Source organism: Lipotes vexillifer, unplaced genomic scaffold (assembly GCF_000442215.2).
Source record: "Lipotes vexillifer unplaced genomic scaffold, Lipotes_vexillifer_v1.1 scaffold1747, whole genome shotgun sequence".
NCBI lineage: Eukaryota > Metazoa > Chordata > Mammalia > Artiodactyla > Lipotidae > Lipotes > Lipotes vexillifer.
The window spans coordinates 77750-92718 of record NW_006772865.1 but is presented as its reverse complement, the minus strand read 5'-3'; the positions used below and the strand labels follow the sequence as shown (position 1 = coordinate 92718).

The 14969-nt window shown below is 36.0% G+C and overlaps 1 protein-coding gene across 3 annotated transcripts in view; it reads right to left on the bottom strand.

Moving 5' to 3' along the window:
• Positions 1-14969, bottom strand: part of UBE2K (ubiquitin conjugating enzyme E2 K) — an 80318-nt gene that overhangs the window by 12009 nt on the left and 53340 nt on the right. For all 3 annotated transcript variants that reach the window (XM_007447927.1, XM_007447929.1, XM_007447928.1), the window contains one exon: positions 10936-11018. In XM_007447927.1, the coding sequence (XP_007447989.1) occupies positions 10936-11018 (83 nt within the window). The remainder of the gene's footprint in view (positions 1-10935; positions 11019-14969) is intronic.

The window sequence follows — 14969 nt, the reverse complement described above, 5'->3', positions numbered from 1 at the left end:
GGGTGGGTGGGGGAGGGTGGTGGCTGTGGCTCACTGTGGGGACAAGGACACTGGCAGCGTAAGTAATGGGAAGCACTCCTTGACCTGACCCCTCCCAGAGTCCACCATTAGCCCCACCAAAGAGCCCAGGTAGGCTCCAGTGTTGGGTTGCCTCAGGCCAAACACCAACAGGGAAAGAACCCAGTCCCACACATCAGCAGTCAAGCAGATTAAACTTTTACTGAGCTCTGCCCACCAGAGCAACAGTCAGCTCTACTGACCACCAGTCCCTCCCATCAGGAAACTTGCACAAGCCTCTTAGATAGCCTCATCCACCAGAGGGCAGACAGCAGAAGCAAGAAGAACTACAATCCTGCAGCCTGTGGAACAAAAACCACATTCACAGAAAGATAGACAAGATGAAAAGGCAGAGGGATATGTACCAGATGAAGGAACAAGATAAAAACCCAGAAAAACAACTAAATGAAGTGGAGATAGGCAACCTTCCAGAAAGAGAATTCAGAATAATGATAGTGAAGATCATACAGGACATCAGAAAAAGAATGGAGGCAAAGATCGAGAAGATGCAAGAAATGTTTAACAAAGACCTAGAAGAATTAAAGAACAAACAGAGATGAACAATAAAGTAACTGAAATGAAAACTACATTAGAAGGTATCAATAGAAACAGGCAGAAGAACGGATAAGTGACCTGGAAAACAGAATGATGGAATTCACTGCTGCGGAACAGAATAAAGAATGAAATGAAACGAAGACAGCCTAAGAGATCTCGGGGACAACATTAAACACAACAACATTCGCATTATAGAGGTCCCAGAAGGAGAAGAGAGAGAGAGAAAGGACCAGAGAAAACATCTGAAGAGATTATACTCGAAAACTTCCCTAACATAGGAAAGCAAATAGCCAGCCAAGTCCAGGAAGCACAGAGAGTCCCATACAGGATAAACCAAAGGAGAAACACCCCAAGACACATATTAAGCAAACTGGCAAAAATTAAAGACAAAGAAAAATTATTGAAAGCAACAAGGGAAAAACGACAAATAACATACAAGTGAACTCCCATAAGGTTAACAGCTGATTTCTCAGCAGAAACAATACAAGCCAGAAGGGAGTGGCATGATATACTTAAAAGTGATGAAAGGGAAGAACTGACAACCAAGATTACTCTACCCAGCAAGGATGTAATTCAGATTCGATGGAGAAATCACAAAAGCTTTACGGACAAGCAAAAGCTAAGAGAATTCAGCAACACCAAACCGGCTCTACAACAAATGCTAAAGGAACTTCTCTAAGTGGGAAACACAAGAGAAGAAAAGGACCTACAAAAACGAACCCAAAACAATTAAGAAAATGGTCATAGGAACATGCATATCGATAATTACCTTAAACGTGAATGGATTAAATGCTCCAACCAAAAGACACAGGCTTCCTGAATGGATACAAAAACAAGACCAATATATATGCTGTCTACAAGAGACCCACTTCAGACCTAGGGACAAATTCAGACTGAAAGTGAGGGGATGGAAAAAGATATTCCATGCAAATGGAAATCAAAAGAAAGCTGGAGTAGCAATACTCATATCAGATAAAATAGACTTTAAAATAATGTTACGAGACAAGGAAGGACACTACATAATGATCAAGGGATCTGAGAAGATATAATAATTATAAATATATATGGACCCAACATAGGAGGACCTCGATACATAAGGCAACTGCTAACAGCTATAAAAGAGGAAATCGACAGTAACACAATAATAGTAGGGGACTTACACCAATGGACACTTACACCAATGGACACATCATCCAAACAGAAAATTAATAGGGAAACAAAAGCTTTAAATGATACAACAGACCAGATAGATTTAACTGCTATTTATAGGACATGCCATCCAAGAACAGCAGATTACACTTTCTTCTCAAGTGCACACGGAACACTCTCCAGGACAGATCACATCTTGGGTCACAAATCAAACTTTAGTAAATTTAAGAAAATTGAAATCATATCAACCATCTTTTCTGACCACAATGCTATGAGAGTAGAAATGAATTACAGGGAAAAAAACATAAAAAAAACACAAACACATGAAGGCAAAACAATACATTACTAAATAACCAAGAGATCACTGAAGACATCAAAAGAGGAAATCAAAAATACCTAGAGACAAGTGACAATGAAAACACGACAATCCAAAACCTATGGGATGCAGCAAAAGCAGTTCTAAGAGGCAAGTTTATAGCTATACAAGCCTACCTCAAGAAACAAGAAAAATCTCAAATAAACAATCTAACCTTACACCTAAAGGAACTAGAGAAAAAAAACAAACAAAACCCAAAGTTAGCAAAAGGAAAGAAACTGTAAAGATCAGAGCAGAAATAAATAAAAGAGAAACAAAGAAAATAATAGCAAAGATTAATAAAACTAAAACCTGGCTCTTTGAGAAGATAAACAAAACTGATAAACCATTAGCCAGACTCATCAAGAAAAAGAGGAAGAGGACTCAAATCAATAAAATTAGAAATGAAAAAGGAGAAGTTACAACAGACACCGCAGAAATACAAAGCATGCTAAAAGACTACTAGAAGCAACTCTATGCCAATAAAATGGACAACCTGGAAGAAATGGACAAATTCTTAGAAAGGTAGCATCTTCCAAGACTGAACCAGGAAGAAATAGAAAATATGAACAAACCAATCACAAGTAATGAAATTGAAACTGTGATTAAAAATCTTCCAACGAACAAAAGTCCAGGACTAGATGGCTTCACAGATGAATTCTATCAAACATTTAGAGAAGAGCCAACACCCATCCTTCTCAAACTCTTCCAAAACATTGTGGGGGAAGGAACACTCCCAAACTCATTCTATGAGGCCACCATCACCCTGATACCAAAACCAGACAAAGATACTACAAAAAAAGAAAATTACAGAGCAATAGCATTGATGAATATAGATGCAAAAATCCTCAACAAAATACTAGCAAACAGAATCCAACAACACATTAAAAGGATCATACACCATGATCACGTGGGATTTATCCAAGGGATGCAAGGATTCTTCAATATACACAAATCAATCAATGTGATACACCATATTAACAAATTGAGGGAGAAAAACCATATGATCATCTCAATAGATGCAGAAAAACCTTTTGACAAAATTCAACACCCATTATGATAAAAACTCTCCAGAAAGTGGGCATAGAGGGAAACTACCTCAACATAATAAAGGCCATATACAACAAACCCACAGCAAACATCATTCTCAATGGTGAAAAACTGAAAGCATTTCCTCTAAGATCAGGAACAAGACAAGGATGTCCACTCTCACCACTATTATTCAACACAGTTTTGGAAGTCCTAGCCACGGCAATCAGAGAAGAAAAAGAAATAAAAGGAATACAAATTGGAAAAGAAGAAGCAAAACTGTCACTGTTTGTAGATGACATGATACTATACATAGAGAATCCTAAAGATGCCACCAGAAAACTACTAGAGCTAATCAATGTATTTGGTAAAGTTGAAGGATACAAAATTAATGCACAGAAATCTCTTGCATTCCTATACCCTAATGATCAAAAATCTGAAAGAGAAATTAAGGAAACACTCCCATTTACCACTGCAACAAAAAGAATAAAATACCTAAGAATAAACCTACCTCGGGAGACAAAAGACCTGTATGCAGAAAACTATAAGACACTGATGAAAGAAATTAAAGATGATACCAACAGATGGAGAGATATACCATGTTCTTGGATTGGAAGAATCAATATTGTGAAAATGACTATACTACCCAAAGCAATCTACAGATTCAATGCAATCCCTATTAAATTACCAATGGCATTTTTTACAGAACTAAAACAAAAATCTTAAAATCTGTATGGAGGCACAAAAGACCCCGAATAGCCAAAGCAGTTGAGGGAAAAAAACGGAGCAGTAGGAATCAGACTCCCTGATTTCAGACTATACTACAAAGCTATAGTAATCAAGACAATACGGTACAGGCACAAAAACAGAAACATAGATCAATGGAACAAGATAGAAAGCCCAGAGATAAACCCACGCACCTATGGTCAACTAATCTATGACAAAGGAGGCAAGGATATACAATGGAGAAAAGACAATCTCTTCAATAAGTGGTGCTGGGAAAACTGGACAGCTACATGTAAAAGAATGAAATTAGAACACTCCCTCACACCATACACAAAAATAAACTCAAAATGGATTTGAGACCTAAATGTAAGACCGGGCACTATCAAATTCTTAGAGAAAAACATAGGAAGAACACTCTTTGACATAAATCACAGCAAGATCCTTTCTGATCCACCTCCTAGAGTAACTGAAATAAAAACAAAAATAAACAAATGGGACCTAATGAAACTTCAAAGCTTTTGCACAGCAAAGGAAACCATAAACAAGACAAGAAGACAACCCTCAGAATGGGGCAAAATATTTGCAAACGAATCAACAGACAAAGGATTAATCTCCAAAATATATAAACAGCTCATGCACCTCAATATTAAAAAAAAAAATAACCCAATCCAAAAATGGACAGAAGACCTAAATAGACATTTCTCCAAAGAAGACCTACAGATATCCAAGAAGCACATGAAAAGCTGCTCAACATCACTAATTATTAGAGAAATGCAAATCAAAACTACAATGAGGTATCACCTCACACCAGTCTGAATGGGCATCATCAGAAAATCTACAAACAAATGCTGGAGAGGGTGTGGAGAAAAGGGAACCCTCTCACACTGTTGGTGGGAATGTAAATTGATACAGCCACTATGGAGAACAGTATGGAGGTTCCTTAAAAAACTAAAAATAGGATTACCATATGATCCAGCAATCCCACTACTGGGCATATACCCTAGGACAACCGTAATTCAAAAAGACGCATGCACCCCAGCAGTCATTGCAGCACTATTTACAATAGCCAGGTCATGGGAGCAACCTAAATGCCCATCGACAGATGAATGGGTAAGGAAGATGTGGTACATATATACAATGGAATATTACCCAGCCATAAAAAGGAACGAAATTGGGTCATTTGTTGAGACGTGGGTGGATCTAGAGACTGTCATACAGAGTGAAGTCAGAAAGAGAAAAACAAATATCATATATTAACGCATGTATGTGGAACCTAGAAAAACAGTACAGATGAACCGGTTTGCAGGGCAGAAGTTGAGACACAGATGTAGAGAACAATTGTATGGACACCAAGCGGGGGAAGCCACAGAGGGGTGGGGATGGTGGTGTGATGAATTGGGCAATTGGGATTGACATGTATACACTGATATGTATAAAATTGACGACTAGTAAGAACCTGCTGTATAGAAAAATTAAATTAAATTTAAAAATTTTTTAAAAAGAAAAGCATTGGCACAAGGAGAGAAAATAATATTCTTCTTCAACAGTAAAAAAAAAAAAAAAGAAAAAAAGAAAAAGGAGGAAGCTCCCAATTTCTCCTAACATTATCATTTTTTCTTAATTTGCCAAAAATGTTGGATACATGTATAACTGATTCAGTTTGCTGTACACCTGAAACAAAACATTGTAAATCAACTATACTCCAATAAATTTAAAAATAAATTAATTAATTAAATAAAATAGATAGCTAGTGCAAAGGAGCCACACAGCACAGGGAGATCAGCTCAGTTCTTTGTGACCACCTAGAGGGGTGGGATAGGGAGTGTGGGAGGGAGATGCAAGAGGGAGGAGATATGGGGATATATGTGTATGTACAGCTGATTCACTCTGTTATAAAGCAGAAACTAACACACCGTTGTGTAAAGAAATTATACTCCAATAAAGATGCTAAAATAAATAAATAAATAAAGCTACTATGATAGGGGGAAAAAACAACAACTTAATGAGCTTTCAGAAGAGTGAAGTTAGACCTTTGCCATGCCTTATACCCTATATAAAAATTAACTCAACACAGGGAACTATACTCAATATCTTATAATAACTTTTAATGGAAAAGAAACAGAAAAAGAATATATACATATATATGTATAACTGAATCACTTTGCTGTGCACTTGAAACTAACACTACATTGTAAATTAACTATTCTTCAATTTTTAAAAAAAATCAGAAAAAAAATTAACTCAGAATGGATCAAAGACCTAAACGTAAGACTAATTTTTTGCAGGGGGCTGTGCCACATGGCTTGTGGGATCTTATTTCCCCAACCAGGGTCCCGGCAGTGAAAGCACTGAGTTCTTACCACTGGACCTCTAGGGAATTCCCAAGACTAAACTTATTATAAAACTCTTAGTAGAAAACATAGGGTGAAAGGTCCACGACACAGCAGTTGGCCACGATTTCTTGGATATCAAAGGACAGGCAAAAGCACAGCCAACAAAAGAAAAAAATAGAGAAACTGATCTATAACTACATCAAAATTAAAAACTTCTGTGCAAAGAAAAAGAAAAATTTTTTTAAATCTTCCTAGGCAGAGAATACAGTCAACAGAGTGAAAGTCAATAGAGGGAAAGAATAGAATACAGTCACAGAATGGGGAGAAAATATTTACAAATCATAGATCTGACAAGGGAGTTAATATCTGAAATATATAAAGAACTCCTTCAACTCAACAACAAAAAACAAACCTGACCAAGAAAGGACTTAAACAAGCATTTCTCCAAATATGATATACCAATAGCCGATAAGCACATGAAAAGATGCTTAACATCACTAATCATTAGGAAAATGTAAATGAAACAATGAGATACCACCTCACATCCATTAGGACAGCTACTGTCAAAAAACAGAAAATAACGGTGGCAAGGATGTGGAGTAACTGGAATCCTGTGCACTGTTGGTGGGAATGCAAAGGGACAGTTTATGGAAAAATCTAGAGCTGTAACTTTAGATTCAATTTGTAACAATCTCAATGAGCAAAGTTTTAAGTCTTCTGTATGCTTGAAAACTTTCAATAATAAATGCAAGGGAGGTATTCATAAACCATTACGAATTAATTAGCTAAAAAGAAACCTAAATGAAAAGTTTTTAAAAGCTGAACACAAGATCAATGGCAAACAATGACAATGTTTTAATAATTAGCTGTAATAAAATTAACATTAAAACAAAACTTATTCTTTTGACCGTAAATACTATAGAAACTATAACATCTTTGATGGTATAAAGAAATGTGTATATTTTTTGACTGTTCTACATAAATTTTAAAATCTAAACTTGGTAATGTGAAAAAATATACAAACAAAAATACAACTTTCTATTCCATTTATTTTGCTTTTCACAAACTGATTAAATTCATACATTAATATTTTTAGTATTCAATGTGTAAAATTAGCATAAATCTATTAAAAACAAATCCTAAAAGGCAAACAGAAGTATGAAATTTCAAAATGTGTTAGCTAATTTTAATTAGTGGATACAAATAAGTGAGTACTTTATAAATCTATCTTCAGTAAATTAATTTTGCTCAGATCTCAAAAATTAATAAGCACAGTTAATATGGCTAATATTCATTCATATGGACTAGGTGGGGCCTTTAATATGTAGAGTAAGCACCGAATTGTGTGTATTGTTGACTAACTTGTCTGTTAAGGATCTTCCAGAAAACCATTAATAAATAATCTACGTTCATTTGAAACACTGAATGCTACTTAAAAATAACGGCAGCTTTTTTGTTATATTTTTTTGTTAAGGTATAATCAGAGTAAAATGCTTGACAGCTAGATGAATTTTTATACATGTATACACCCGTGGTAACCACCATCTAGATCAAACTACATAGTACTTCCAGCACTCAGAAAGCCTCACTCTTGCCCCTGTTATTCACGACCCTACCTACCCACCACTGTCCTAGTTTCTATCACCCAAAATTAGCTTTGACTCATGTTGAATTTCATAAAACGAAATCATACAGTATGTACTCCTTTGTGTCTGGTTGTTGCCACTCAACATGTCTATGAGAATCATCCATGTTGTTTGTGTCAACATGCCTTTATTTTTTTTTACTGCTATGTAATGTTCCACTGCATGATTACAGCATTATATATCCATTCTCTTGTTTACAGACATTTGGGTGACTTGCAGTTTGAATAAATCTGCTATGAATATTCTTGTACAAGTCTTTTGGTGGACATATGCACTCATTTCTCATGGATTTCTCTTGGATATATACCTAGGAGTAGAACTGCTGTGCCACAGCGAAAGTGTATACTTATTTAGCTTTGGCAGATACTGCTGGTTGAGTGGCTGAACCACATTCTTACCAGCAATGCATGAGAACCATTTACAAGTGTGTAGTGGTACCTAATTGTGATTTGAATTTGCATTTCCCTGATGACTAATGGTGCTGAGCACAGCTTATCAACCATACAGATATTCTCTTAATGCCCGTTCGTGTCTTTTGGAAGAGCAGTATCAATGAGTGCAATTTTTTTTTTTTTTTGCGGTACGCGGGCCTCTCACTGTTGTGGCCTCTCCCGTTGCGGAGCACAGCCTCCGGACGCGCAGGCTCAGCGGCCATGGCTCACGGGCCCAGCCGCTCCGCGGCACGTGGGATCCTCCCGGACCAGGGCACGAACCCGTATCCCCTGCATTGGCAGGCGGACTCCCAACCACTGCGCCACCAGGGAAGCCCAATGAGTGCAATTTTTATGTGTTGTCATTTTCTTCCCCAGGTAAACAGACACCTTTAGTCATAAGAGGTGTCGCAGAAAAACATAATATGGTTTCCACACAGGGTAAGTTACAAAGTTAAGAAATAACCCATACTAACAAAATGCTATTAAAGGTAAATCACCATCCACATGTATTAATAAAGACCAAGGTTAACAAACTGTTTTCTAAGATAACTGCTCCAAATTAGCCTAAACACTGACATTTAGATATCCACTGAATGTCAATTTACTTCAATAAAAGGGGGGGGGGGCGCGACAAACCCATGGATATCCAATCTCACCTATTTTATCTGATGTCTCTGATATCTTTTATTATTTCAATGATATAGATATGAAAAGACTAAATTCAGCTATTTGACCTGCCTTAGGAAATGGGAATAGCTGATAAAAAGTGTTCTGTCAAGTTCTCTACATACACCATAATCTTTCAACTATTTATAGGAAGATAATCAGAAGTGGTAGTACTGCTGGTTTAACTCTGAGCAAGAAGAGAAGACAGTGGAAAATTTTAGTGTGGAGTTTTGTTTTCAAAGGGGTGGAGGTTTCATTCTGTCTGCTGAGAATAGCCTGAGTAAACTCAGAAGCAGGACAGGCTACTGTAACCATCCAGGCAAGAGGCAATGCAACCTTGGACCAAGGTAGTAGTAATGAACTGCTGCTAAAATGTTGGCGGTTTCAACAACAGGATTTGCAGATTTCTCTGGTATAAAGGTACCAGAGAAAGAAGAAACAAGCATCATGATGAAGTTTTGGCCTTAGCAACTGCAAGGATGTAGCTGCCAAAACTTACATGGGGAAGAAGTAAATTTTGGGCTGGGGAAACAGTTGTTTCCAACATGTTTAAGTTTGAGATGTCCGTCCATTACATATTCAAGTATAGATGTTAAACAGGCAGCAGGCCATGAGTCTATAGAGTTCAGAAAATGTGAGTTGCTAGTATATAAACGGTGAAGTTATGAAATCAGATGAGCTCACCAAGGAAATGAGTATAGATGGAAAAAAGCAGACTTAGCCCTGAGGTATTCTCATGTACAAAGCTCCAGGAGATGAGGGAGGAACTAGTTGAGAAGTCTAGGAGTGGGAAAAGGAAGGGGAGAACAGAAGAACTGATGTCCTAGAAACCAAGTGAAAAAAAGGACAATGTCTCTAATACTGCAAATTTTCATTAATATCACTGAACAACAGAGCTATAATGGGTCTTCAAGATGACTTTATAGATAAAAACATGGAGGCACAGAAATTCAATAAATTGTGAAAAGTCACAAATCAAAAGAATGACAGAAGATAAAGTTAGGTCTAGTCCACGATGTTCAATGTTTAACAGTATGGAATACAGATCAGGAAACTGGATCCCAAGAGATGATCTACTGAGGGAGAGGCTTTACTCAGGTGTGCTATTAGAATGGAAAAACAAAACAAAACCAGCAACTCTTGTCTGTTTATCCAATTACTAAATATACCAAGTGACCCATATGCTAAATGCTGTCATCCTGTTTCAGCTTATTCAGGTTCATTTCTTTCCCTTTCTTAACAAATCAAACACATAACTTATTGTTTTCTTCCACCCCAATGTCTTTTTATATCTCTTGTCTTGGTTGTTCAATCCATATTGTTAGAATATGCCAGGCTCTAATCTAAGAGAAATACATAAAACAACTCATTTACTCTTCTCAACAGCCCTATGAAATAGGTATTAACCCCCAATTTTTTCCAATAAGGAAACGAAGGCAAAAGACCAGGTAATTTACTCAAGACCACAAAAATGAGTAAATGGCAGAGCCACGATTTTAACCTAGTGGTTAAACACTATACTGCTAAGATAAAATCAGACAAAACATGTGATACCACCTACAAAGGTACTTCTTAGAATCTTAGAACCTTAATCGCACTCAATTAATACAACTTTTAACATTTTTGTTGTCTACATTCCATCCAAGTCAGAGCTGATTACTACAATACTTAAATTATTTTAGTCTTTCACAAATATCTTTCTGAGATAGCAAAAAATCAAATTTACCAAAGCGACAAATAAAATCCAAAATTTTTCAAGATGGAAAGCTAGCATCTGACATTACCTAATAAATCACTATTTAAATATAGATTCCAGTTTCAACTGTAACGTATTTTCTCTTATGTACTTAAGAGACTTCATCTAGTTTTAAAATTATTGCCAAATAAAAGTATGCTTATGTTTTGAGGCAAGTACACATTTAACACTCTAAACAGTCTTAGAATTCATATGAGAGAGGGTTGAAGGTGAATTCAAAATCTCTTACCATTGATCTTTCAGGATATCCAAACAAATAGCCCCTGTGACGGAACTAATATTAGGATGCCATATTTTAGTGATAAACCGGACCTAGAATATAAAGCACATTTGAGTTTTAAAGTACAGAAGTAAAACATATATAGTTTAAGTAGAACTATAAGAAAATGAAATCCTCGAGCTAAGAAAAATGCTCATACTTGCATCATTTTGCCTAAGTGAAGGGAAGGGTGTAGGAGACAAAGCATTCAGTGAGCCGAATGCTATCAATGACATACATTCTTTTTACACCTTTTAATAAATGCTCAAAGAAACCCAACAATTAACTAGGTGTTTATAAATTACCTAGCATAGTGTTAGATGCTATGAGAAATTTAACATGGACTAAGATCCATTCAGGTAGATAAAGTAGTACAGAAAATCAAAATATAGATAGTAAATGGCAATTTTTCTAGAGTGAAGGGTGTAGAATAGGTTTGAAGGAAAAAGTAAGCAAAATCAGTACATGAAAACAGTAGAAAGTGACTATAAGATTACTCCTGATTTTTTTGTAGCACTTTTTTTCTTAAATACTTTAAAAATTTTTTTGACAAATATTTAAAGGCCTACTATTATTTGCCAGGCACTGAGGCTCAGAGTTTAAGAAATTTACCCAATATCAAGTAAGTAGTTCGCAACAGAAGATACAAACTCACACAATCTAATTTCAGATTCCCAGTGTACTTATTTAAGCATGAAAGAATAAGAAATCAACGATGTGAAAATGCTAACTCTATCACATCACCTTGAAATGAAATCTATTTCATCAGCTCTTACTTATGAGCTTTTGGAGGAGGAACAGGAGGAGGAGGAGGAGGAGGATTATATCTGACACATATATATGATAGTCATCTAGGTCAAAATTCTTTAACATTTAACAGATTAATTACTATGAACCAAGCTATGTTCTAGTACCTTGCAAAAATTAACTCATCAATATATGCTCTGTGATGAATTGGGAGATTGGGATTGACATTACACACTAATATGTATAAAATGGATAACTAATAAGAACACACTATAAAAAAATAAAATAAAATTCAAAAAAAACATATGCTCCAAATGTAAGCTATTTATGAAAAGAAGCTAGAAGAATTATCATGCTTCCACTTCTCTCCCTGTGACTTGTCTATACTATCTGTTCTTAATTCCTCACATATTCACTCATTAACTTACAAGCCATCTGAAAAAGCACTTCCAGTCACCAATGACTTCAAAACACTTAAAACTAATGGAGACTTTCCACTCCTTGATCCTTTTTAATTCTTAAAATAACCTTACTGCTTTCAGTGATATCTACTTCTTTCCATCCACAGAACACCATGTCTTTAAAGGAGACTATCATTCTTCACCTGGGTTACTGAACAGTTTATGACTTTACTGCCTTCAGTTTTCTTCCCTCCAATCCATTCTCCACACTGAAACCAGAGAGCCCTTTAAAACAAACCTAATTCATGTCACTATTCTACTTAAGGCCCTTTAACGACTTCTCATTCCGTTTATGTAAGCCCACACTGTTAAACTGATTCTAGCCTCGCTCTCAAATCTCACATCTACCCTACATTCAATACAAGTGGTCAACAAGTCATATTTTTAGAAAAAAAAATTTTTTTTGGCCTCAGGGTCTTCATACATTTCTTCTTTCAATAACTCCTTGATATCCTCTTCTCCTGGCTAACTCCTACTTATCATTTAAGTTTCAGCTTCCATTATCACTTCTTCCTGACCTGTCCCATAGCACCCTGTACTTTCCTGTGTCACAGTACTTGATCACACTTCCATCATCTCTTTCTTATTTGCCTGGTCTTCTCTAAAATGCATGGTGTCTATCCTGCTTAGTAGAGCATTCCAAGCATCTAAAGTGCCTCACACTGAATGAATGTGCAATAATATTTATTATATATATATATATTTTTTTTTGGTTTGTTTGTTTGTTTTAATATTTTGGCAATGCCACATAGCATATGGCATCTTAGTTCCCCGACCAGGGATTGAACCGTGCCCCCTGCATTGGAAATGCAGAGTCTTAACCACTGGACCACCAGGGAAGTCCCGAGGAAAACAGAATTTTAAATTACTACTGAAGATGTCAGAAGGTTTACAATTTAGGCAGATGATCTAAGGATGTGTGAATTGTATCTTGCTTTTTAAAGAAGAATCTTCAATACATGATTCTCTGAAGACTCTACATGAAAAACAAATATGCTTATATGCAGGACCAAGGAAATTATTAAACTATTTCTTTGTACTACAATCTACAGTTAGAAATAAATAACTTTGAATTTGCAGATAATCTAATAAAGAAATTCATTTTCAAGAGGCCACTCCATTATCTACCAGTACAGATGTAAGTAACTGTTCTATAAGTAGTTCTTTGTGTGGTTTTACACTCTTTTATCTATTCCTCTCTTTGTCATTCTTTATCATCAACTATCTCCTTTCTTAGATTTTTCACTTCTTTCTCAACTCTTAATATTACCAATGGTAACCACATATACCCCATCATTCTACGCTCAATTCATATCCATTGTATTCATCACATTCTCCCAGAGTACTACCATCCCCGACCTATAGCAACAAATATGTACAAAGAACTTGGAAGGGATGAAGTATAAAAGTAACAATACAAAGACATTTATTATGACCTACTTGAGTCACACTTGACTCTGATTACAAAACAAATATGGGATGGTTTACAGTACTAAAATACTTATATGAATAACAATTCAAGTTTCCTTATTTTCACAAATGAAACTAATACTAGCACTGTCTGGGTAACTTGACAACACTCATTAGCTTTGAGGAGCACTCAAAGAATTTAGAAACAAAAATCTTAACATTATGTACACAGTGTTACCAGACTGAAATAAAGGAAGGGGACGATTCTTAGGGGACGATTCTTAGTTATTTATATTGGTACACCATCATCAGTAATCTTATCTCCTCCCACAGGATGCAGTCTATTTATGCTCTCTTTAGTTCAACAAATATTTTACCTTCCACCTCATGGTAGATGTGAGCTCTATTTCCATCAGGAACTTCCAGTTTCAAGCTTGGAACTCAAGGAAGTTACAATATTAAACCTGCTTTAACTAACTTATTGTACAAAAGAAAATGCTATTTTATTTTAAATATGCATGTGCAGAAGGGAAGACTCATTGAAGGCTATTAGCATTGGTATTTATACTCAATTTCATATATAAAAGTACTTATAACACAAAGGAAAAAGAGGAAAATTCACAGCCTAATCTCCAATACTAAATTCGACAAATCACTGAGCTAGAGTTTTCCTAATTTAATGGGTTTTTCATTAGTAGATTATTATTACAAATTAAAAACAAAGTTTAAAGTATGCAGGCTTCCCTGGTGGTGCAGTGGTTAAGAATCTGCCTACCAATGCAGGGGACACAGGTTCGAGCCCTGGTCTGGGAAGATCCCACATGTCGCGGAGCAACTAAGCCTGTGCACCACAACTACTAAGCCTGCGCTCTAGAGCCCGCGAGCCACAACTACTGAGCCCACGTGCCTAGAGTCCATGCTCTGCAACAAGAGAAGCCACCACAATGAGAAACCCCTGCACCACAATGAAGAGCAGCCCCCACTCGCCACAACTAGAGAAAGCCCACGTGCAGCAACGAAGACCCAATGAAGCCAAAAATAAATAAATTAAATTAAATAATTTTAAAAATAAATAAAGTATGCATTGAATCAAACTTCTATCCTATACTCAGCTGATTCAAAGATACATCTTCTCTGTTCAGAAGTAAACCTTTTGCTCTTCAGGTCAATAGTTTATTGCAGAGTAAGTAATAAAAAATACTCTGTAACCATGTTAAGATAAAACAATGTAAGTTTTCAATCGGGTGCAATTTTAGCTGCACAGTAGTGAGAACATGACAGTTAACTTCAATACTTTTACCTAAGAAGGCTTAAAATTAAACCTGAGGCTACATATTAAACATATGTGAATACAATTATGCAAGAAATTTACACAATATTTCCCCA